This window comes from Sorex fumeus, unplaced genomic scaffold, assembly GCF_029834395.1.
Source record: "Sorex fumeus unplaced genomic scaffold, SorFum_2.1 ptg000008l, whole genome shotgun sequence".
In the NCBI taxonomy this organism is placed as follows: domain Eukaryota; kingdom Metazoa; phylum Chordata; class Mammalia; order Eulipotyphla; family Soricidae; genus Sorex; species Sorex fumeus.
The window spans coordinates 15,694,732-15,721,230 of record NW_026606065.1 but is presented as its reverse complement, the minus strand read 5'-3'; the positions used below and the strand labels follow the sequence as shown (position 1 = coordinate 15,721,230).

General features: G+C 33.3%; 1 protein-coding gene across 4 annotated transcripts in view; it reads left to right on the top strand.

Moving 5' to 3' along the window:
- The window catches only part of ADGRB3 (adhesion G protein-coupled receptor B3), a 799,823-nt gene that overhangs the window by 306,095 nt on the left and 467,229 nt on the right, over window positions 1-26,499 (top strand). For 3 of the 4 annotated variants that reach the window (XM_056108346.1, XM_056108354.1, XM_056108337.1), the window contains 3 exons: window positions 142-252; window positions 6,308-6,469; window positions 13,341-13,505. In XM_056108346.1, coding sequence (XP_055964321.1) covers window positions 142-252; window positions 6,308-6,469; window positions 13,341-13,505 — 438 coding nt within the window. The remainder of the gene's footprint in view (window positions 1-141; window positions 253-6,307; window positions 6,470-13,340; window positions 13,506-26,499) is intronic. The other variant, XM_056108361.1, reaches the window with a different exon arrangement.

Here is a 26,499-nt window from a genome sequence, read left to right as displayed (position 1 = left end):
GATCAGTTTAGCAAATTCAGAACTGTGAATTTCATCAGTGACTGCTAGGTAATGTATAGGAACATATTGCATGAGCCAGTGAATGTACTTTATGAGAAATGTCTACACACAAGCTTTCATATACCTTTATTCTGTCTTTAGAATTTGGAATGATGGGAGATCATACAATTAAAAGTCAGCGACCTCGATCTGTTCATGAAAAAAGGGTCCCTCAGGAACAAGCTGATGCTGCTAAATTTATGGCACAAACTGGTAATACGTTAGTTACATTTTTCTATTTATTGTTGTTATTTTAATGAAACCACTGCATGTTTTCATAATCTTTTGCTGCACATTTGTCAGTTTTTGGAGCTGATATTTTTTGAGCCATTTTGATTTTTTTGTCACCAGTTAAAGTCCATAAATGAAGTAGCCTTGAATTGAAAACTGGACCAAAAATGTGTAAAACTTATTTTGTTTTCAGCATGGGGTATTTAGGATTTTACACATTATTTCTTACTTATATTAACTAGCATAAAATTTATCATTAAACTTAAGAAAAATTAATAATGTTGTTTCATCAATAATTGAATTTTATAAGACTTTTAAGAACTAGGATTTTAAATAGAATTTCTGATAATGAAATTTAATTAAACAAAAATGAATGTAGAAATTTTGAAATATACAGAATGAAAATATTGTTAAATATAGAGTAAATTAATATATTTTAGAATTTAATATTTTTATTTGAAGTTTTGTTACATAAGCTAAATTAAAAATTGAGTCTTTATTAATATGTTTTATTATACTTTAAATACTATCAGCAAAAAAAGTTTTCTAGTTTTAAACTTAAAATTAGGAACTATTAAATACCTCTCTTCAAATATATATATGTACATAGCTATAAACAAATAAACCGTTAATATTATAGTCCTCATAATAAATGAACTATAATTTTATGTTTACATTGCATGTGGTATATATTTAAATGAAAACTTGTTAAGATTGTTTTATGAATATCTTCAGCTGTCACTTTTATTTCAGGAAATTATAAACTAATAATTTTACCTATGTTCTCATAATGTTTTATTCATTCCATTCTAAGGATTTGTTTTATCATTAATATAAGCATTTAAATGATATTCAGGTGATTTTGATGAAATGATGTTAAAGATCGTATATTTTCTTTAGTTCATACGTTGTTAGAATAATCTTTATTCAGACAATAGCTTCAAATTACAATATTGAAATGACATTATTCATAATGAATTGTAGTCCTTAATAGGTGAGTAGTAGTCTTTAGTATGTCAAAGAATTCTTACAACAGGAAAATAATTGGAATAAATTAGATAATAAGGATGTTTTTTAGCATTTTAAGATATTTTTATAAGATATATTTCGACTCTCTCCTAAAGAGCCTAAAGAGCCGTGAATATAATCTCAGTACTAGGATGAAAGAGACGTTACTGGGGCCTGCTTGAGGCAATCGATGAATAACAGGATGATGAAATGAAAATATGAAAAATATTTCGACTATATCTAGAAATGAAGAAAAATTTGCTTTTGGTATACCTCTTACATAAGAAAAGTTGATTTGGAATAAAAGAGATACCACAGGGCGAAGATGTTTGCCTTGCATATTGTTAACCTGGTATGATCCCTGGTATCATATCTGTTTCCCCAATGAGCACCCAAATGATTCCTGAGCACAGATCCAGGAGTAATCCCTGAGCACTGCTATCTATGACCCCACCAAAAACAAAACAAAACTAAGCAAAAAGTCTAATTCATTCTCTTGCTATTTCTTTGAAAAGTCCAAAAATATATTAGTGACTTCGATTAAGATATTCTAATTTCCAGTGTACCTTTCTCCATGTTAGAGTGCAAAAATCTGGACTATTGCCCTCAGAATAGAATAATATCTAATTCTAAATTAAGGTACAATTCATGAGCTAACCATTCAGTCACATTCAGGCACCAACATGATAAGGGTGTTTTTACAAGATTAGTAGTTTCTCATTTTGTAAAAGAGGTAGCAGTCATTGGTTTATTAAGATGCCTTACCATTGGGGTTAATTGGGATTGAAAGAGTGAAACATATTTTTTTGGTTTTTAATAATGCTAAATTAATTTATCCATAAATATTTTTTAATTTGGCCAAGAGTTTTTTCATCAGTTTTTATATGCCTACTACACATAATAAGAAAATTTAGTTTTTAGATAAAACCTTGTTTGCAAATTCAATTACAACATAATATTTTCTTCATGAGAAATTATAAATTTATGCATTTTTCACTTATACATTCTGTTCTAGGCATTGCTTTTTGTTGATTTATGTTAGTGCATGGCCTTAAAATGAGCACATCAAGAACATCCATGAGGGACCTTAAATTTATTTCTCTATATTGTTAACTATAACAATAGAAGGGCAACAAATTTCATGGCGTTTTGAGAACATTTACTGGATATTTAAATTAATTTTAAAAATAAAACACGTATTTTATTTTAAATAAGATAGTATAGAAAAATATAATTTTTGAAATTAAATTATTGTGGTATTCAAAAAAATTGGATAACTGCATTGTTTTAATGTTTTTATTATCAGTAAATTAGCTTTAGACAATTATAAAGCCAACAAAAGAAGAACAAATGAAAATAAGAGTTTTTTTAAAATATTTCCTAGGATTATACTTTCCTAAGTATAATCGCCATAAACAAAATGAAGTGTGACACATGAACCTTTACAAGTCAGCTTTTATTTATAATTTGTTTGTCTTTCAAACCAAGAAAGAGTCTTTGCATAAAAATAATTCTATATGTTTGTTAAAAATGATTGATTTGAGAAAAAATAACACAATAGAGGTAAAATCAAGTAGTAACAGACAATGTAATATGGTTTTTATACAAGTCATCAGAAAAAAACGGGTAAAGATCAAATTTTATAAGTTAAAAATTAGGTCTTAAAATAAGTAAGCAGTTGTAATGAATAATTATGATGAGTAAACTTTGCATAGTTAAAAATAGCCTTGATAATTAATAAATTTAGTAGACTTTTTGTGTGAAATTCTATAATGCAGAATTGTTTCATTCAAATAGCTTGACTACTTCATTACGTATAATAATTAAGATAATATGGACATTAATGGCAGTGCTCTAATTAACTAGGCACAAACTATATTCACAATCAAGGACATGAAATGATGGGATAAGACATAGATATTAATACAGATATCTAAATTCACTGCCAAAATGATTTTCTGACACAGTTTAATTACACTTATATTTGTTGGCATACAGGCATTCATCAAATAATTTTAGAAGAATGTTGTAGAAATAAGTGTTTTTTATAGTAGGGATAGCAGCCTTTATTTATAAAGTAAAACACATTTTCTAATGGAGTAATATAAAATTAAATTTTGTATCTACTTTCATGACTTTAACATACTAGCAACATTTTATATTAATATTTTGTTCATAATTTAAGATGCACTCTCATACCATCATCTCATTTAATCCTCACAATGAGTTTTTTAAATGGATGATTATTCACTTTTTGAAAGTTTGGAGAAAAAAGTGACTTCTGCGAGGTGACAGAACTAATATTTTTTAGCATTCTACCAAATAAGGTCTTCAGAGTTTAATTGAAATGCTACTCCAGTTTTCCTTCATATTTTGAGCCAGGATAAACAGTTTAATAATGCCTTGCATATTGAAACCTTCAACGATACGTTTAATTGGCTTTCTCAGATATATGTTAAAAAACCCAGATTAGTTTTTTGCATCCACAGATATACATATACATATATTAATACATAATATAAAAAGCATACTTTCTCTAGTATATTTTTTATCAGTGAGTTTTTAAAAAATGTCTTTCTCTTAAAATATATTAGCTTTTTCTCAGAAACCAATGTGCTTGAATATGATAGTCTTCTCATCTTTTGCAAACTGAGGAAGTGGAAACATGGAACTCATAATATGTTTAGTGAAAATTTCTCTTGACACTAATATTTGAGCTTTAATGAGTTCATTTTGGTAAGTAACCCAGTATTTTGGTAGCAAAATATAACTCATAATTTGAAAACATTATTTATATTTATTCATTTGTGTTATTTTTGATCAAGAAAATGAGCCAATTAGGATATTTCTGATCACTTGTTATCAGCTTCTGAAGACCAGGAATCTCTGATTAGCCTGTTCAACATTACTGTAGTATCACACTCTATGAACAACCCAGATCCTAAAATAATTTTACTAAAATTCTTTTAGTCTGTATTTGTATTTTTGTTTTATGGTCAGATCCTCTTGTTTAGTAAAAGTATTTTTCACTCATAACAATCCAAGTTTAAATGATGGATAGCAATTGTGAAAAATAATTATCTTATTAATACCCTTTATCATTTAACGTATGCTGCAAAATTCAAAACTTTATGCCTTTGATTAATAGCAGACATCATATTTTACTTCATTTATTTTCATGACAAGTGAAATAACATTTTATAAAGTTTATATTATACTCTTCTCAATTATAAGCTTGGATTTTAAATTTCTAATTATGTGTGTAAATACATACAATTATGTTGAATAGTTGAATATTTTTAAACCATTATAACTGGTTTTCTATAAAAACAAATAGATTCATGATTTTTATTCTTAAGAATATTCTAATGTAAAAGATCAAATCATGGGATATTTTTTACGTATTCTTCCAATATTAGTTGTACATATACATATGTACATATAAATATAGTGAAGACGATGATCATTGTAAACATCAAGGATAATCTATACATTACTTCAGGACAGGCACTGGTTACAACACAATAAATAAGTCCAATTTAAATTAATACGTCATTCTAGTTACCAATCCATGAGCACTTATGATTTCTATCCATTTGTAAGTGCTTTATAATCTGTGCCTCTCCTGCATAATGCAGGCCAGTATAATAACAAATAATTCAAATAGAGCAGCCAAAAGTGTGGTCTGCAAACCTGGACTTCTTTGTGAACTAGTTTTAATAGGTCTTCAAGGAGTTGAGAAGCTTATACCAGAATGCAAATTCAACTACTTTATCAGGTACAGAGTTGATATCAGCTAATATTTTTATTTGGAAAAAGAAAGCTTAGGGAAGAAAGTGGCATATTGATTTACAATTCTGACCCAACCTCAGTCCCTGAGTACCAGTCTGTGGGTCACCTGCTTTGCTTCACATTGCAGGCAACTTGTGAGTCACTTATGAATCTTTCAAGACAGATGGGCTAATAGATAAACACAATCCCTTTAATTCTATTCCAAAGGAAAATGTAGATTTTGAATACTTTGTGTAATGTCTAATATTTTTCTTGATTTGTTTAATCACAGGCACAAAATTTCCTAAGTTGTTTACTTGCAAACATTTTCAACAACTAAATGGTTAACTTAAATAGTTTCTGCTAGGAAGTAAAACACTCAGTTTTATATTGGGGATAGACAGTGCAAGATTTTAGGCATTAGAAGCTCATTGTGAGAGTATAAGAAATGCTAAACTTCGCCCCCCTGAAAGATTGCATATTATAATAATAGAAATTAGACATAGTTTCAGTGTAATGCTAATTCCAAGAAAATTAATGAACTCAAATAATTGACTTTTTAGGGTCATATTTTAAAGTAAAATTTTGTTCTTTTGAGTTAATAGAAATGAAATAGAAATTTTACTTTTAAATGCTTTTCTCTATCATGGAGGAAATTGTTAGCAGTTTCATAATCATTTACCACAAAATAAATAGTTGTCATAAAGTAAAAAAATGATTGCATTAGAATGAGTTATAAGTAGACAGTATTCAACACAGTAAACATTAGATATGCCCAGATTCCAGGGACTCCACATCATCAAGCATCGGAAAAGAGGTTGAATTCAGTGAAACGAAAGGTTTCAGAAGAACACTTCAATATTTTCCTGAAGAAAATATAGAGTGAGCTTAGCAATACACTTAGCTTTCCCTTCTTTAAAGTGCAAAGCCTTAGATTGGCTTTCAGGGAATTGCCAGAATAATTGTTCTTGTTGTAAAGTGCTGATATATCCCTTCTTAGTTTTCCAAGCATAGTGGCTTATGAAGAGTAGTTTTGCTAACAAGATTATAGCAGACTTGGGCCTTGCGATCAGCTTCATATATATATACTCCCCTTTAAATTTCTTTTTCACCAAAATGTTTTCTTGTACCATTTGATGCACTGTCATGTTTTAACATTTAAGTTATTCTTGCATGCCATAATATCAGTTTGGTAAAAACTGCTTACTAAATAATATTCAAGACAGTATTTCATGTTTATTTGTTGTCTTGCACACAGGTGAATCTGGTGTGGAAGAGTGGTCCCAGTGGAGCACATGCTCAGTTACTTGTGGTCAAGGGTCGCAGGTGCGAACCAGAACTTGTGTATCACCTTACGGGACACACTGCAGCGGCCCATTAAGAGAATCAAGGGTTTGCAATAACACTGCCCTCTGTCCAGGTAGTGTTAGCAGTAACTACAACTGTGGATGTTATTGAATTGTGTCATGCTACGCATTTGGAACAATTTGTTATTTTAATGTGAACTGGATATAGGTGTTTTAATTAGAGTGGATAAGTGTAATTCTTATTCAACTGTGTAATAGTGTCATGTATGTGATTATTTCTGCTTTCAGAGTAATCGAGAAATTACTTCCTTCCCATTGCGATATAAGTTTAAATTTTCTCTAACTGCTTCTATTGGTATTTAAGATTTAAATACCTTATTTTAAATGGTGCAATGTTTCATTGATAAATAAAATAAGTCGGTAGCATGCTGGGAATATTATTCATAACTATTGTTAAAGACCTTGCATCATATATTCTTTAAAATGGTCATTTTCCTACCACTTATTTTACCACGTCAATAAAAATTGTGTCCCTGACAAAGGAACTTTATTTTAATTTCATTCAAGTAATTGCCTTTATCAGAGCGGCCTACTGCTTTATAAACTTAGTTATTGATAGGCATAAAAATTATCTTTATTGTTAAATAAATAACAGGACAATAGCTCAAACACTTGGGTAGGTTATATACTTTTTATCAATATTCTATTGATGTGTACAATTATATTTCAGTTGTCTACATCCCTAAGTCAACTCACTTTTATGTAACTATGTAATGCTATGGGATTTTTTAAATAACCCAGACCACATCATATTTTATCTCCAGGTGTCTATATTTGTATAATTATTTAATGAATGGAAATTACAAACTAAATGATCTGAATTTGACTATTATCTTCCATTTACAACCCTTACAGAGGTCTGTCAAAGTGAGTAGTGTAGGGAAAGGTTCTGGCATTGTATAAGCTTTTTTATCAGTTTATCTGCCAAAACATGCTTAAATGCTTTCTTTCTAGAGATGGCAGATTCTGCAGCTGCTAGACGCATGACTACAGAGTGGGTGGTATGAGAAACAGGCAAGGATATTTCCAATTTCAGAGCAGAATGGGCAAAGACTACCCAATAAAAGACAATCTTGACTTGTTTAATGGGTACTAAGTGCCTTATTTGCAAGCTGAAAAAAGTTCGGGTGTTCTGTTTGACAACAATGTGAATGTAAGCAGCTGTCTTGAATTGTAGTCCTAAAGAAATTTAGGTTGAGAATTTCAAAATATGAATTTTTAATTACACTAAAAGAAAATCCAATCTGAAAGCAATAAATGGTAGAGAAATTGTGAATAAAAATTGATAGGGAGTGATACAATTAGATGAGAAATCCTTTGACGACAGAATTGGGAGGCCCAATGTAGTAGGTAAACAGGGCAGAAAGCTATGAGGACTTACTAGGAAAAAAGGATTAATTTCTACTGAAAACAAGTAAATTAGGCTAGATGAAAAAATAAAACAACATCAAATGAAAAATTTAAAATAGTCAGAGGGGGAAAAATGGCCTGAAAAGGTAATAGAATAGAGGAGGGAATGAAAAAAAGATTACAAAAGCAGGTAGCACTGCATTTTAGCACTGTCCTCCCAGTTGTTGATCTATTTTCTTGAGCTGGCATCAGTAACGTCTCACAACAAATTGTGAGGTTTGTTGTTAATGTTTTGGGCATATCGACTGCATCATGCGGAGCTTGCCAGGCTTTGCCGTGCAGGAGAGCTACACTTGGCAGCTTGCTGGACTCTCCCAGAGGGGCAGAGGAATCGAACCTGGGTGGGCTGAGAACAAGGCAAACGCCCTACCCCCTGTGCTATCGCTCCAGCCCACAAAAGCAGGTATCCTTGAACAAAATGGATCCCAGATATATTAGCTGAAGAAAAACAAGGAACAGCAGGAATTTGTGGATTTGTGGAATTACATAATTTTTTAAGTAAAATGATCTCAAGGGTAAATGGTTGTGTGTTTCCTTTGGGCATGCTAGAGTGAGTTATCTGTATGAATAATAAAGGCTCTATATTATTTATGTTAAGTATTCCAGGACCCAGTTCTCTGTCCTTGAGAAAAAAATAATTATCAATAAATAATTAAACTGGGACCAGAGAGATAGTCCAAGATTGAGGCACCTGCCTTGTATGCTTCAGACTTTTATTTTTGATTCCTGGAACCTTATATGATTCTCTAAGCAATGTGTGGTGTGTTTCTGGAACATAGAGCAAGGATTAAGCCTTAAGTAACTGCAGGATGTGACACCAGAAGTTCAAAAAAAAAAACCCTTGATATGCTATTTTTTATCAGCGTCTTTCTGAATAATTAAGATTTGTTTTGACATAAAAAAATAAATATGGCCTTTAAGGCAAGTGAGATCCCAGTTGGAATTCTTATGGGTAGTAAACTGTTCTTCACAATTCTACATGTATGAGTAGAATTACCCACTTTTCAATTATGAGTTACAAACATATTATGGTTGATGTCTGGAAGCTCTGCATTATTTTGCCAAAGATGGTGGACTATTGAGCATGGGAAGCTTCTGTAGCTGTATAGAAGGTCTTCCTTATCTTCCATATCTGATTTCCAGAAAATTCAGTGATACCTGTGAAAATAGAGTTATTCCTCCATTTTCTAGACTCTCATCCTGAAGAAGCGCATACTAATTTTTCATTCATCTTTATATTCATATGCATATATAGGTGTATATATGTACATATATATGAAGATATTTGGTTAAATTATGCTAATGCAAATGGGCATCTTTTCATTATTGGTATAGCTTTGCTATTGAATTAAGTAGTATTTTTGATTTGTTCATAATTTTCCAAACATGAGGAATACTATAGTAGCATCATTATTTTTAAAATGAAACTAAGTGCCCCACTATAGAAAATTGGAATTTGTTACTGTATTTGCTATGAAATATATTTGTACTTTTAGTTACTTGCCATACTGCTGGGATATACATGCACACATATAATGCATTTAGTGTATATTTAATGTGACATAAAAACAGTGGCATAAGGAATTCAGAACTTATAAGTACTTTAAATAGTGTAAGTATATTCCCCAAATAGTAATTTCTCAAAAATAAAATTCTCTCAGAAACCAATATAATCATCTTGTCACATTTTAGATATTGATGTGTATTTGGCATTTAATTAAATGGCATAGGAATAATTAATATTAGTTAATTTTCACAAAGTATGTGGAATGATAGAATTAGAACTTTTATTGATATATGCTAGAAAACCTAATCAATACTTCTTTTTTTAAAATCAATACTTCTGACCCATGTTATTCAAATTTTAAAAGAACATTTTTTAAAACCACACGTTGATATATTACTTCTAATATGGATTCTAAGATAAACAGCCTTTTACAAAATTGTTGATTTGACATTTTAGTCTCTTTAAGGGTTCTCCCTACTCAAAGTAGAAACCGTGGGAATAAGCAGAAAGCTTAGAGAAGTTAGACTTAAATGAACTAAGCTGTATTTTTATTGTCTGTATGCGCCAAATCATCTTACGGTTTTATGATTTATTCCAGGGTATCTCAACTAATGACTTTAGCAATCATTAAAACTTTATTGTAGTAGTCCAGCGGCAGCATCTGGGGATGTGTATCAGCATCCTGGGCCTCTACCGATAAGATAGATGATCTCTGTGGCCATCTCTCCCTTGAGATTTAAGAACCACCTATAATTTCTGTCATTGCCAAATACCCCCTGGATGGCAAAATTTACCTTGATTAAGAACCAGTCATCTTCTCTACATGTATTCTAGTTCTCTAAAAGATGTTTATATAAACTAAGAAATAATAGTGGGAAAAATATTAGTTTTCTACCCATTATTTATTAATATTAAATGTTTTAATTGAAGGAGTTACATATGTACATCCTTACAAGTGACAAGAAGTATGTTTATATTAAATATATTATTGATATTAGTTAATTATGTATTTGCTCGATTTGCTCGAGCGGGCCCAGTAACGTCTCCATTGGAGACTTTGTTGTTACTGTGTCTGGCATATCGAATACGTCACGGGGAGCATTAATCATCTCTAAATAGCAAAAATTAGAGATGTGATAATATCTATTCATCGTTTCTCATTTAGGGGTCATATAACCCTCATAGGCTTCCAGGATGTTCCAAGAATACCACAGGTGGAAATTGTGTCAATGAGGGGCCATAGCATGTGACTAGGGGACTAATGTCTAGGAAAACTGTGCCACAAAAAGAAAATTGGTTGAACTAGTTTAATTAGAAAAAAAATTTGAGAAACACTAGTCCAAGTTTAAAAAGAAAATTATAAAAATAATTACTTTAATTCAGATTTTCTTAGTTTTATTATATTTTCAAATATATATTTCATATTTTATTATCAATGAAATGAAATTATTTAAATGTAACACAGTAGCAATGTAGCACCATCCTCCCATTGTTCATCGATTTGCTCAAGCAGGCATCAGAAATGTCTCCATTGTGAGACTTGTTACTGTTTTTGGAATATAGAATACACCACGGGTAGCTTGCCAGGCTCTGCCATTGGGGCAGGATATTCTCGGTAGCTTGTCGGGTAGTATTAAATAATTTTTAATGTATATCTTATAAATAAGACCTAAAAATAACAAAGCTTCTGTTATAGCTAACTGTTGAATTATTATCATCTAAAACGAAAATATTGTGAAAATCTTATCTAAATATTTATCTTATCTAAAATTTTATCTAAATATCTAAAATAAAAAGGATATAAAATAGTTAATAATGTTTTATCCTTTTTTAATGAAAAGGTTTCTTAGTAATTTTTTAAATGTGGAGGATTCATAAAATTTCATATTGGAGGATTCCAGGTTCATAATTTAACTATATCAAAAAGATTAATCAACATTCCTTCCATTTTAATAGAAAAAAATTTAACATAATTTTGAATCATTCAGCAGAGAGAACAAAATGATTTGAAAGAAAATCAAACAATCAGCAACATAAATATCATAATATATCAACACTTTTTTTTTAGAAAACGGGGATCAAAACTATAATATAAAGTACAGTGTAAATATTTTGCTGCAATTGATACATATACAAACGTTGGTATGCGTGCAAATTTTTATTAGTTTTCCCAATGTTTTATGAGAAAAAGAATTAAACAATATTGATTTATTTTAATTATTTTATATCTCTTTTCAATGCACTGTATTAATCATTTTTTACAGAAAGTTTCATCATATCTAAAAGAAGATATTATTATTACTCAAATTTAGGTAACTTTGTTTACATAAAAATATATAGCTAGTTTGAGAAAATCAATTGACTAAAAGAATGGGATGTCTTACAACGATATTTAAATTAAATCAAAAACTTGGTAGTGGAGGAAGGATAGAGAGAGAATTCAGTAGATAGGGCACTTGTTTTGCATGTGGCTTATCCCTTTTTGGTTTGAGCTCCCAAACACTTCCAGAAGTTACCCCTGAGCACAGAGCCAGGAGAAAGCTCTGAGCACAGCTGTGTATGTCCCAAAAATCCACCCCCTACCACAACAAAAAAGAAATATTAAGAACTTTTTGACCACTACTTCTAATAAGTTCTAAATATACTACATTTACTTGCATAAACTCCTCTGGCACATCATGTGGACTTTTCCTACTCATGCTAATATTGAGGAGAAAATGAGCATCTGTATTGTTATTTTCTGTTATAAATTTATAGTAATAGCATAAGAGAAATGCAAGTTTATTAGATTCTCTTTAAAAATTATATTAATTGGAAAACATTCTGCAACCAAAAAATTATTGTAAAAGGAAAGATGTCTCCTAATTTTCTGTCGACATTTAATAAAGTGTTTTTATGTTTACCACTCACTTTGGAACAGGAAAAAGACACTTATATGGGTAGATATAGCCATTGGAATTGCTCACATAGAAGGAAGAATTTAAGCATTTGCCTTTTTGCTCGAGCGGGCCCAGTAACGTCTCCATTGGAGACTTTGTTGTTACTGTGTTTGGCATATCGAATACTCTCGGTAGCTTGCCGGGCTCTCCGAGAGGGGCGGAGGAATCGAACTTGGGTCGGCCGTGTTGGCCGCTTGTAAGGCGAATGCCCTACCCGCTGTGCTATCGCTCCAGCCCATATTTGGGAGATGTTCTCCCAAGGAGAGCTTTGAAAACCTGGGGACCAATCCTAATGCTACTTGACCAACGGGGCTTGCAGTTCAGTGCCAGGTTAAAGGACATGACCTTACAAGGGCCTTTTGGTTCTGAGGACTCCAGGGTCAGTTCTGCACTGATCAAGGGTTCCATGGCATATCTTGTACTGCTTAATTGTGGGACTTCACCTGATGGTTCCTATGTGCTGGGAGCATGCAAGGCAAGACCTCTAAACACTATACTATGTCCCTAGACCCAAGCCTTTATAAAGTTTCTAAGGCAAAAATCCATTTATTTTCTAAAATGAAAAGTGTTACAAGGTTGTTTAAAATATACATTGTGAACTTCTAGAATTCTATTCACTCTCTGACTTTAAGAACTCATTAACTCTGATAATGTAGAACAGTTGAAAGAATTAAGTTGGTCCATATATATATTTAGATGTATATTTATCTAGAGAAGATCACCTTTCTCTTTTATAAGATATTTGGTTTTCTATACAACCATAGATGACAAACTTTTACTTAAAGATAACTCATGACTTTTACCATGAAGAAAACAAGCATATTTCATTAAAAACAAAGAAGTATTTAATCTGTATTGATTAACTGTTGAAATAGAAAATAAATATAGAATTTTCATGAAAATTTGAATTAACTTTTAAATTTCATGGCAAACACAAATGTTAACTGATCTAGGTTTAAAAATATCTTCATATTGTCTTCTAAGTGATTTTTTTCTTAATTGTAAATACAAAAAGTGTTTTATTTTCCTCCTTGGTTTTGTTGTTGAAACTTCTTTACTTTATTACAGTTCATGGAGTTTGGGAAGAGTGGTCACCATGGAGTTTATGTTCATTTACTTGTGGTCGAGGCCAAAGAACAAGAACAAGGTCATGCACACCTCCTCAGTATGGAGGAAGGCCATGTGAAGGACCCGAAACACATCATAAGCCTTGTAACATTGCTCTCTGCCCAGGTAAGTACATTCTGAATTTCATGGATTTGTGCTCATGTATCCTGTTCAGGTTCTTAGAGTACTCAGGGGATAGTAAAACTGCATTCCCTCGCAGTCACATTGCAAAATGGATCCTATGATTTTTATTCTTTGGTAAATATTGGTACCTACCTGGATCCGATCCTATGTTGTAATATATATATATATATATATATATATATATATATCCTTGAATGAGTAACAATCCATGCTCACCTTCATTGGATTGTAAGAATATATATTAATGATTTCCATTAAGATTTATCTACAATTGATTTTATTTCCTGGGAAAATAATAATTTGGAAAAACTTGAGGATGACTGTCCTTTTGTACTGTAACTTGAGACTGATTTAAGGCAGCCATGCTGACAATATTCTTTTTGATTCAATTTAAAAATGAGAATGTGTCACTGACCATGTGTGAAAATTATAGATATTTACTAGATATCAGAATTTCTAGATTCACCACTGATGCAATAACTTCTTAGATCATAAATTGCATATTATCTTTATGTTATTGTGAAAACTCTATAGTCTATTCTTAGGGCATATTTCAGTTATATAAAACTTGTCTGTGTTTCAACATTCTATTTTACATGTACTTTATTATTTCACCCATTATCCCAGAATGATCTTCATGCCATTTTTTAATTATTGAGCCATAAATTGCAACATTTAAAAAATTTTGGCCACATCCAATGGTGCTCAGGGATTAATCTGGGGTCTGTACTTGGGGATCACTCCTGGTGGGTTTAGGGAATCATATGGATCATTTGGATCGCCAGGAATCAAAGACAAGTTGGTTGTGTGCAAGACAAAAATCATACTGGCTGTGCAATTGCTCTAGCCCCAAATGGCTACTAGATTTTTAAAAAATGTCTCTAGCTTTAAGTAAAACATTCACTTGAATGTCAAATAGCAAAGACTACCAAGACTAGTCCCCCTCCCCCCAGAAAATTATAATCATTCGTCTACCCCTTGGGAGGTTTAGGTCACATGCTAGCAACATTGCTTGAGTTTGAATAAATCGCTTCAAACAACAACAACCAACACACAGTAGCTCTATTTTATAATCAATCATTTAAAACTTTTAATGTAAATTTTGGGCTGGAGCGATAGCACAGCGGGTAGGACATTTGCCTTGTAAGCGGCCAACACGGCTGACCCGAGTTCGATTCCTCCGCCCCTCTCAGAGAGCCCGGCAAGCTACGGAGAATATCTCGCCCGCATGGCAAAGCCTGGCAAGCTCCCCGTGCCATACTCAATATGCCAAACACAGTAACAACAAGTCTCACAATTTGTTGTGAGATGTTACTGGTGCCCGCTCGAGCAAACCGATGAACAATGAGAGGACAGTGACAAAGTAAATTTAGTTTTTTTTAAATTTTATTTATTTATTTTATTTTTAAATTTTAATTATATAAAACATCTGTTGATTATGAAAATCAACTAAAATTTAGATGTGCAATAGTTATCAAAAGAACTTCATTTCTTTCCTTTACTTCAGAGAAAGAAGAGTAGGTTCCTATACTTAATGATATATAGTTAAATTCATTATGTTAAGGTATATCATTATTATTAAATATATAGAGAACTATACTATATAAATTATATAATTTATGGAAAATAAAAGTATACTAATTGTATATACTTTAATATATCTGTTATTATGGATAATAGGAGGTAGCATAAAGATTTCTTATCTATAAATTACTCCCATAAAATCTTTTTATGAAATCATTTAAGTACTGTTTTGTTTCTTAATCCTGTTTCTTTGTAAACTTATTATTTCCATTTCTTGCTATAGTTGCATCATAAAAGATGTGAAAGTCTTACAATGTTTCACACATCTTTTATGTTAATTGCATTTAAAAGATACTTTCTAATTTGTCAAAACTTTTGGCGTTATGCTTTGAAAATATATAATATTTTGTATGAACGCTTGTAATTCTCACTAAAACTAAGTTCTACAAAATGTATATTCTGATTTCAAAAAAAAATTAGTCTCCATAGGATTCAAATATAAGTACATGAAAAGTTGAATGCTGTTCTAACAAGCACATATGTAAATAGTTTAGCATTAAAGAAAAGTGGTAATTTGACAATTAGTGGTTTAAAGAAACATTTCCTATACCTTTTTTATTTGATCCCTAAGACTACTTTTTGAGGAAGGAGTGAAGCTATGTTACAAAGTGCATCATTAAAAGAAGTGGACCGATCTCAATATTTAGTTTTCTGTGAGTAGACCCATAGTAAACACATCATCAGAAGAGTACAAAAACATCATTCAAAATAGTAACTTTATTCTCTGATCCCCAACTTTAGAACATTTGGTCTTAAGGGTTTTGATAATACACAGTCATGTATTAATATGGGATCTTGTCATAGCATTCTGAAATTCCAGCTTTAATAAACATTAATCATTATAATACTATGAAACTATGTAGAATGACATGTATTTCACATCAAATTTCACAATATATAATTCATGCTAGGCTGGAGAGATAGCACAGCAGGTAGGGCATTTGCCTTGCACGCGGCCGACCCGGGTTCGATTCCTCTGACCCTCTTGGAGAGCCCTGCAAGCACCGAGAGCATCTCACCGGCACAGCAAAGCCTGGCAAGCTACTCATGACATATTCGATATGCCAAACACAGTAACAATTGTCACAATGGAGACATTACTGGGCCTGCTCGAGCAAACCAATGAACAACAGGAGAACAGTGACAGTGATAATTCATGCAGATTTCTAAACCTCTTTACAAGAAGATCATAATCTGTTCTTATACATTTTCCTTCATCTTTGTCTAACTTTGTCCAATTTTGTTGAATTGAAACTAAATCATCCTTCTAAGATAGAATTAAGGAAAATGAGAGAAAGAAATGTTGATATGGTAATTAGTACTTTTATATATTATATACTAACGTGTATAACATATCTGAGATAGGGATTCACGAGGTATGGAAATATGGATAAAAAGTATAGAATAATAAAAGAAAACATATATGTCATCTGTTTATCATTTCACCACACTTAGAACACTTAGAACTTTCAACCTTTATATTCTGTTTTCTCTGAAATTTTTTGCAGGCACTTATTGTCTCAAATTTTCAGTGATTATAATTGGTATATTTAAGAATAAGAAAATACTATTTCATTTCCTTATTATCTCACCCATGAAGTTTTGTCCATGCTAGTATCCAGTAATATTTTTGATGTGCACATAATCTGTACTTTTAATGCTTATCATTAAAAATTCATAGGGCTATTTTTGTGTTATTCAATAAGTTACATCTAAATTTAGATATCTCCTTATATGATCTGAGATATCCATGTGTAATTCATGGGACTCAGATATCCATGTGTAGTGCTGTTATGGACAGAAGTTGGTAAATAGAAAATGCTGTATAAATTTTAGTAACAATATTTGTATTATGTTAGTATTTGCTGCCCACAGTGAGAGTTCCTCAAATTGAGTTTGTACTATTGACAGTGAAGGGAAATCAATATAGTACGAAGGTATTAGAAAATATTTTCTAAGGATCTGAACTTGTTTTAGGTAATTCCTGGGACAGTTTAAGAAAGTAGAGCTTTGATAATATCAGAAAATGGAAACAATCAGTGACTGGGTATATATTAGTAAGTTACTTACCAAGAGAAAAGGCTATGTATACTCACTTGATCTTAATAAGTAGCAATCACTCTCAATAACTGAGGAAGAGAGAGTATTTAAAACTTTGAGTTTCCATGTCAATTTTTTTTCAATATTCCTATGTAATGTTCCTATTTTATCTCACCCTGTTCCTTGCAGAGTGATCCCATATGATGTCATTGTTCTCTGGGGTTTTAGGTCCAACAGGAGATAACAGACTAGTTAGGATCACTTGGATTGCTGCTGATAGCACTGAGGTTTAGTTCACAGTATTAGATCAGTTCTTAGATTAGATATGGCATTCCTATGACTTTATTTGATCACTTTACTTGTTTCTAACTTTAATGCCTTTTATTTTTTATTAATATTAACTGATGGTAGGTATGCAACATACTAGAATGTTTGATTTATCTAAATAGACCCTCTGTTAAAATATATAGATTTATTTCCCCCCCAAAAATTCAACAACTGACTCAAATGGAGAATCCTTAGGGAAAGTGAAAACCTAAATTTTTAATTTAAACATTAAATTCAAAGCAATTGAGAAATTTTCTCTATAGTCTATATTATAGTGTTATTTTAATCTGTTAGTAGTTGAATACTAGAGTAAACAGCGTTCTTATTCTCATATACAAATGGAAAGAGTTTTTTTTTCTATTTTGATAGTTCTTATTCTCATACATATTCATATAAGTAGAAATAAGAACATCATGTAATTAGAAGTAATAAATATCAAATTAAATACTAAATAAATAATTATTCGTGAATAAGTAACTTTTTATATACTGTATAAATTGTATAATTATGTACATATGAACTATATGACTTATCGGAAAGCATATTTCAAAAGCTGTGAACTAAGGTTATCATTTCAATCATTGAGTATAAATATTTGCTCAGGTAACTTATCGAACTTCTTAATACTTCAAATAATTATTTTACAACATGCAATTAGGATTCATTATATTTTAGTGTTTTGTTTAACATTATAGTTATACAAGTTTGATATATAAATTTATATGAATCATTTTCATAGTATAAAATTTGATATAAAGCTGAAGATAGTTGTCAAATATATATGATAACATGACATCAACAATCTATATGATAACATGACATTAAAATGAAAATATTTGGAGAAAATTAAGTGAAATAATTTTGGGACAGTTTGATAATTATTATTGAGCACTATACCGCAAGGCTTGTTGTAGGGAGAAGTGAAAATGTGATGGCTCCTATCAGTCTGTGGGAGTCTGCTCTGTCAAACAGGTCAGTCCTACACAGGAAAAATGCATTTCTGTGAAATTGGAACCTTCCTGGAAGAAATCTGTCAGATTGTAGTTTCCAAGATTGTTTGCAAATACTTAAAATCATAGGAGGTAAAGAATCAACCTAAAGTAGTTCCTCAGAAACACAGCTGGACCCAAATATTTCTTGAACCCTACCAACTCTGAACAAAAAAGATGAGTCACCTCTGGACCTAAAATACATGATCTTCAGTATCTGTGGAAGAGTGACTGCACGGTCCCTCTGCAGGAAGCCCATCTGCTGAGGACAGTGAGGGGAAAATGCTAAATATTTGTGCAACCTTGGTTCAAAGGTCCTTCGATGTCTCTGCATGACTAAGTTATAATTTGAAATGCAAATGCTGCCTCATTAACCTTATAGTCTATTGTGTCATAATGTATTTATTTTGTGTCATTTAATATTTTTAGCGATTTTTGGTGCTTAACTTATGGTATTTTAAAAGCAAATTATGAAGTCTAGCTTGCTTTCTTTTACTCTTTGCTACTTTTTAAAAATTTAAATCAGTGGTCTTTAACCAATTATCCATGCACCAGTGCTAGTCCCCAGTTACAGAAAGGCAGAAAATCACCGATTTATAAACTTGGTGACAGCCACTAGTTATGCAGACAGATGTCACTACAAAGACATAAATAAGTTGAAGAATGCTGACTTAAACTTTATTTTAGCATATTTAACTACTTAAACAATATTCTTAGACTTTCTGTGACAACTTGCTTTTTATTTTTGCTTCTAATATTTAAATTATATTTATTGTGATTTTTGACTATGTTGGAATTTACTGAAAAATGGAAAATGAAGGGTCTGGAGAGACAGTACAGTGACTGAGGTGCTTGCTTTGTGCATGGCTTAACTTGCTTCCTTATGACAGGAGTGATTCCGGAACACAGAGAATCACCAAATGCGACTCCAAAACAAAAAACAGACAAGCACACAAACAAAACTAGAAGAATAAAGAAAGAAAATGAGACGGTTCTGTAATGTGAGCCCTAAACAAGAGATGATATTCTTTATTTTCAATCTGTTATCCAGGGAAGTCTTTTCAGATCAGGCCCCCATCAGTCATTATACTGGAACTCTCCAACTTGACTGTCATTTTAAATCATATAGCTTCAAAACCAATGGCTGGAATTACGTTTGTCCTAACAAGTATCCTATAGATAACTAAAGCAATAATCAACCAATAACAATTGCTGAAATAATAGATTTATTATACACAATATCTCTGAGTTTGTGGATTGATAAATGATCTTACTTATGTTTGTCATCCAATCTATTTTATATTGTTTTCAGTTACTGGTAAAGATGTGAAATAAAACTCTAAAATTCAATAGTTTCATTAAAGGTACCATAGAACTTAATTTGGCCCCTGTATCCTGGAGACTGTTTTCTTCTCTCAGGTGAACACAATTGTATGTCTACATGTACAGCAGGGGAAAGTTCACATAACAAACTAAACCCCAGGAATGCAGTCGTTTACTCTTTACATTTTAATTATTCCCGGTTAAGAAAACCTGGTAATGTGTCACATTACTGAAGCGAAACTTTAACTGTCCCCAGTGTGGCATTGTTTTAGAAGGAAACACATTACCTGATGGGTAGACAGACGGGATCTCTCAGCATTTTCCAGCTTCAGAACTCAGCCTTATTTTTTTTTTCTATTTTTAGTCATTTTTAGAGGATGGTTCATAAAAGTAATAGGCATTTCTAGGTTTTTTTAATTAAAAAATCACTCTGAGAGTCTATATTGAAAATGAAGAATCTGGAGCAATAACACAGCAGGTAGTGTGTTTGCCTTGCACGAAGCCAACCCGTATTGAATCCCTAAAACCCCATATGGCCTCCTGAGCCCTTCAGGTGTGATCCAAGAGCACAGAGCCAGAAATAAGTCCTGAAAAAAAAATGGGTATGGCCCTAAACCAAAACAAACAGAAAACAAAAAAAGAAAATGAAGATTATTTTGTCTCCACAGGTGTATATTTCTAACATGGCTGCATATGATAGAAGAAAGTATGAACTTTTCTGTAATGATTACCAAGTAGGGTTCCTCGAGAAGAAAAGCAAGAGAAGAGGGATCAGTTTTTGTATAAATTTGGTAGATACAATTTGAATTTTTGTTTCACTTTTTGAATTTTAGTCACCATGATTTACTGTCAATGACAAGATTTCATGTTTGCATTGTTCTAACACTAGAAACTCCCCTGGAGTGTTTTTTCAGTTAGGGAATTTGTTATTCCCTTACTATGCTTCTTTGTATGAAACACCTGAGAGAGATCGTTCTTTATCTGTCCTCCTTGTAGTTGAAACTTCACTTAACATGATGCCTTCAACTTTCATTCATTTAGTGGTAAATTACAAAGCAATTGACTATATATATATATGCACATATATATTGCTTTTTGAGTCACACCTGGGAATACACAAGGGTTACTCCTGGCTCTACACTAGGACTTGCTCCTGGAGGTGCTCAGGGGAACATATGGGAACGCTGGGAATTGAACATCGAACCTGGGTCGGCCGTGTGCAATGCAAACACCCTACCTGCTGTGGTATCACTCCAGCCCAGAGCAATTGACTTTATTACAGCCAAGTAATACTCCATTGTGTATATGTACTATAAGCTTCTTTATCTTATGATCTATTTGTTCTTGAACACTTGGATTGTTTCCAAATTTGAGCTATTGTGAATAGTTCTGGAATGCACATATACCTGCAGTTGTCTTTACTGAATAAAAAGTTTTGGGCTCTTGAATAGATTCAGAAAATGGAATTACTGGGTCATATGGAGCTCAATTCTTAATGTTTTGAAAAGTATCCATATTGCTTTTCCAAATGACTTAGACAATGGACATTTTGACCAGCAGTGGACAAGGGTTCCTTTTTCTCTACATCCATGATAATTCTGGATTTTTTTTAATCACTTTTTGGTTTGTGTCAGTCTCACTCATGGGAGGTTATGTTTCATTATTGTTTTTTATTTGTATTTCCCTAGTGATCAATGATACATTATATTTTTTTCTATATCCATTAGCCATATAAATGTATTCTTTGAGGAAGATTTTGTTCATCTCTTCTCTCCATTTTTATGGGTAGATGATTGGTTTTTGTTGTTAAGTTTACATCATATATCTAACATAATAACTCTGTCACATGAGTGTGGGAAATATTTTCTCTTAGCCTGCAGATACCTTTTTGTTATGTTTATTGTTTCTTTTGTGGTGCAGAATCTCCCTAACCTGATGTCCCCTTTTATTCTAATTGCTTGGCCAATGGCATTGAATCAATGATGATGCTTTGCTTTTAGATCCAACTTTATTTTGTGTTTCTGTGTTATCCTCAATATAATTTATGAATTCGGGGTTTACATGGAAATATTAAATCCAATTTGAGTTGAATATTGTGCACAGTCTGAGAGAGTGATCTCTGTTCATTTTTTGACATTTAACTGACCAGTTTTCCTATGTATTAGGAAGATGTAGCAATCAAATAAATGTGAGAGGCACAGGTGTTATGCGCGCACGCGCGCGCGCGCGCGCGTGTGTGTGTGTGTGTGTGTGTGTGTGTGTGTGTGTGTGTGGCACGTCCAGCATGTGTGGTGTTCAGGAATCAGTACTGACACAGTGCTTTGAGCTCTCTATTGCTGGGCTGAAAGGATCATTGGTAGAGCTGGGGATTGAAGCACGTGGACCATATGCAAGGCAAATACCCTGCCTTCTGCACTGCCTCTCCAGCCCCTAGAAACACAGTTGTACATAGTTTTTTTTAATGCAGAACTCCTTGCATTATGTCTATAATGGCAACAATGACTCAACATGTTCAAAGCAGACTTTGTAGTTTTTAGGCCTTAAACTCCTCTTTATTTGTTTGAACTTGAGTATAACTCAGTTCATAAAGGGCTGCACCGTTTTCCTATCGGATATATATCCAAAAACTGAGGAACAGTTTCGATTCTATATTTTTCTTCATCACATTGCTAATAATTTCAAAACCAAAAAAAAAAAAACTATTGCTTCTTTTATTTCCACTGCTACTATAATAACTCAGCCCTATTTAGACTATAGGATAGTCCCTTGCCATCTCAACAACATGCCCTAACCCTTATAAAATCCATTCATATAACATCACTTCTCTACTGTAGAATCTTCTCATGAACTTCTATCTTACCTGCTCACACAGCTTTCTGGCTGTTTAGGATCTTGTTGGATAGAATGTGGCTTCTCTATACCATTTCTTTTATTTTTTTTTTAAATTTTGGGGTCATACCTAGCAATGCTCAGAGGTTACTCCTGGCTCTGCACCAGGAATTATTCCTGGCAGTTTTGGGGGGACCATATGGGATGCTGGGAATCAAACCCAGGTTGGCCGCGTGCAACGCAAATGCCCTACCCATTGTACTATCACTGTGGCCCCTCTCTATACCATTTCAGCTTGTGTCCCAACACTGTCCTTTTTGTCTGATGCTGGAAATCCCCAGTCTTATCATTGTCCTAAAATGCCAGAGCTTTTTTGGCTTTAAGGCTTTGCACTCCTAAGAAGCTCTCCACAGTTTCACTTTGCTGTCTCCTTACAGTGATTCAGGACTCAGCTCTAATATGGTTTCTTCCCAGAGGCCTAGCTGAGCTTCCCTATCACACTGCTCTCTTTCATCACATTGTCTCCCTAATGCCTCCAGCTGAAGTTCTGTTGTTGATTCATTTGTTTACTTATCATCTTGTCTCTACCACAGTCCCTCAGCGACTATGTTTCAGGAGAGCAAGGTTCGTTTGTCCTCATCAGTGGTGTTCCAGAGTCTAGTAGAACTGTGCCAGCCACAGTGCAGATGTGTAGATTATCTATAAATCTTTACTTAAGAGGGTATTTTGCAATTCCAAGAAGAGATTTGGGAATATTTACATTTTCTCCACTTTTCAATGTACGTTTTTCTGGCAAATGCCATGATGTTCATCAAGTTCCAGTAGAATGTTTTAGAAAGAAAACTTTAGGGAAGTGTCTGCCAAGGAGACAAGATGATGGGTAGGAGGGACTTGAAATCATCGTTGGAGGGATGCAGATACTGGTGGTAGGATTAGAGTTGGAACAGTACATGCCTGATACTATTAACAACTTTGTAAATCATGCTCTTTCATTATATACATGTGTATGTATATGTATATATGTGTATATATATATGTATATGTGTATATATATGTATATTCATTCTGGGGGCTACTGCAGCAATGCTCAGGGGTTATTCCCAGCTCTGAACCTAGGAATTACTCCTGGTGGAGCTTGTGGGCCCATATGGGATGCTAGGGATTGAACCCATGTTGGCTACATGTAAAGCAAGCACCTTACTCGCTGTACTATCACTTGGTCTCAAATGTTTAAATTTTTTTAAGGAAGAAAAAGGAAAGAAAGGTAGCTTTGATGTATTTTTATAGTCATAGGTTATAATGACCTTGGAAAATATGTTACAAATATCATATTTCAACTATGTTCAGCGGTAGACACATGGGGTACAGTACTATTTATAGGTCCATGTTGCTCCCACCCTCCCTTCCTACCTGCCTCCCTCCCTCCATTCCCTCCTCCTCTTCCCTTCCTACCCTTCCCCTCCCCTCCGCTCTCCCCCTCCCTCCCTCCCTCCCTCCATTCCTTCCTTCTTTCTTTCCTTCTTTCCTGTAGATTTATTATGATTTGGGATTTCCATTAGTCATGGAATAAAAATAAATGAATAAAAGGAGGGCAAGGGAAATTGCTCAAAGTACTGGTAAATGCAGTTCACATGTGAGAGGCCTGGGTTTGATCTCTGACACCGCATGGTTTTCCGAGCACTGCCAGTAGCAGCCCCCTAGCGCTGAGCCAGAAATAGCCCATTAAACACTGTCAGTTGTGACCCCCAAACCAAAAAAAGAAAAAAATCATAAATGAAACAGATCCTTTATTTTTTAAGTACCTTGATGAGTGGTCATAAATCAGAAAATGTCTCTTAATTTTAATTATCTTCGATGTGATTCAAGGCAAAGTGTATTGGTCCAGTCCCCTATAACAGATAAATAAAATTTTAAAAGGTAATAAATAAATAATATGGAAAAAATGGTTTTGTTTGATATATCTCAATATTCCCAAAGCATTACTCTGCATATTTCACTTGGAAATTTTTAAATTTCTAAAACAATTTTTAAGTTTCCCCCCCAATCTCTTAAGTCTTCATTTTTCCCATTCAGTAACATGATGCTATTATTACTAGAAAGATTTTCAAGTAACGGATTAATGAGTTATATTTTATATATTTATTCAAATTTTGCTTTCTGGGTCACACTCAGCAATGTTCAGGAATTACTCCTAGCGATGCTGGGGGGGCCATATGAAATGCAGGAATCAAACTTGAGTCGGTCATGTGCAAATCAAATGCCCTAACAGCTCCAGCCCCCACGAATTATATTTTATTTCACTTCCTTCCTTTACTTCGCTCTGTTGATGTTCTTTTTGTCAGTGACAGGAGTTGCACAACCATGCATGGTTGAGGTGAGTGCTCATACATATACTCACCTGGACATACAGTCCCCATACCTGGTGCTCCCACATCTATATTGTTTAGCCAGCATTGAATCCATTAGTTGCCTGGAGTTGTTCACACATATATAGCTATTTTATGTAAAGAAATCACTTATGTTAGGGATAACATATAATACTCATGATTTGCACACACATGTAGTAACATCAGGGATCAAATTTGTGCCCTCATGCTAGCATTCAAATCTCCAAATGCAATAGTTATGTGTACTTAGGTCGAGAAGTCAACATGACAAATGACCTGGCACCTGAGTTGGCAGGAGGAAGAGAGCGGCTTGGAACACCTTCAAGAGCATCGAAAAAATAGCTAGGAGGACAAAGAATCTCCGGCTCTGTGCACATTGCTTCGTTTCCACTGTTCTTTCTGCATTAACATATGCCTTCGGAGAATCACGCTTCACTCAAATGAGAGAAAGAATTCAGAGTTCTGACCTCTGTCGACAGTCAAGAATCAGGGATGCTTTCTCATTTGCCAAGGCATCAAAAATCAGATGGGCTGGACACATAATGAGATTTTGAGACGTCCACTGGACTAGAGCCGTTACTGACTGAATTCCACGGGACGTCAAAAGATCGTGTGGCCACCCACCTACGAGATGGTCAGACTTCTTCATCAAGACCCTGAACGATCGGTTTGAGGCTCTTCATGTTCCTAGAACGAGCAGATGCCATTGGGCTACACTAGCATGCAACAGGGATGAATGGAGACGTTACTGGTGCCCGCTTGAGCAAATCAATGAGTAACAGGATGTCAAGTGATCAAGTGATCATGCTAGCAAGACAGGTGCTTTGGCTTTTGGTCCCCTGATAAATTATTTTAAATTCTGGAGTATCACACTGGGGAAACATAAATCCAATAAAGTGAACAAATGTATGATACATGGGTGTGGAATGAGATTATATATCACTGTCACTGTCACTGTCCTCTGGCTGTTCATCAATTTGCTCGAGTGGGCCCAGTAACATTGTGAGACTTGTTACTGTGTTTAGCATTTTATAAATATATGTATATATAGATAGATAGATAGATAGATAGATAGATAGATAGATAGCTGGAGCGATAGCACAGAGGGTACGGTGTTTACCTTGCATGTGGTTGACCCAGGTTCGAGTCCTCCATCCCTCTTGGGAAGCCCGGCAAGCTACCATGAGTATCCCGCTTGCACAGCAGAGTCTGGCAAGCTCCCTGTGGTGTATTTGATATGCCAAAAAACAGTAACAAGTCTCACAATGGAGACGTTACTAGTGCTTGTTTGAGCAAATCAATGAACAATGGGAAGACAGTGCTATATATAAATTATAAATATAAAAATTATATAAAAATTATATAACATATTTTATATAACTTATATACATAGCTTTTATATTATATATAAATTATATATACCATATATACTTTCTGTTGTAGACTAAGTAAGTAAGTAAGTAAAGGCCCTCCCGTTGATCATCGATTTGCTCGAGC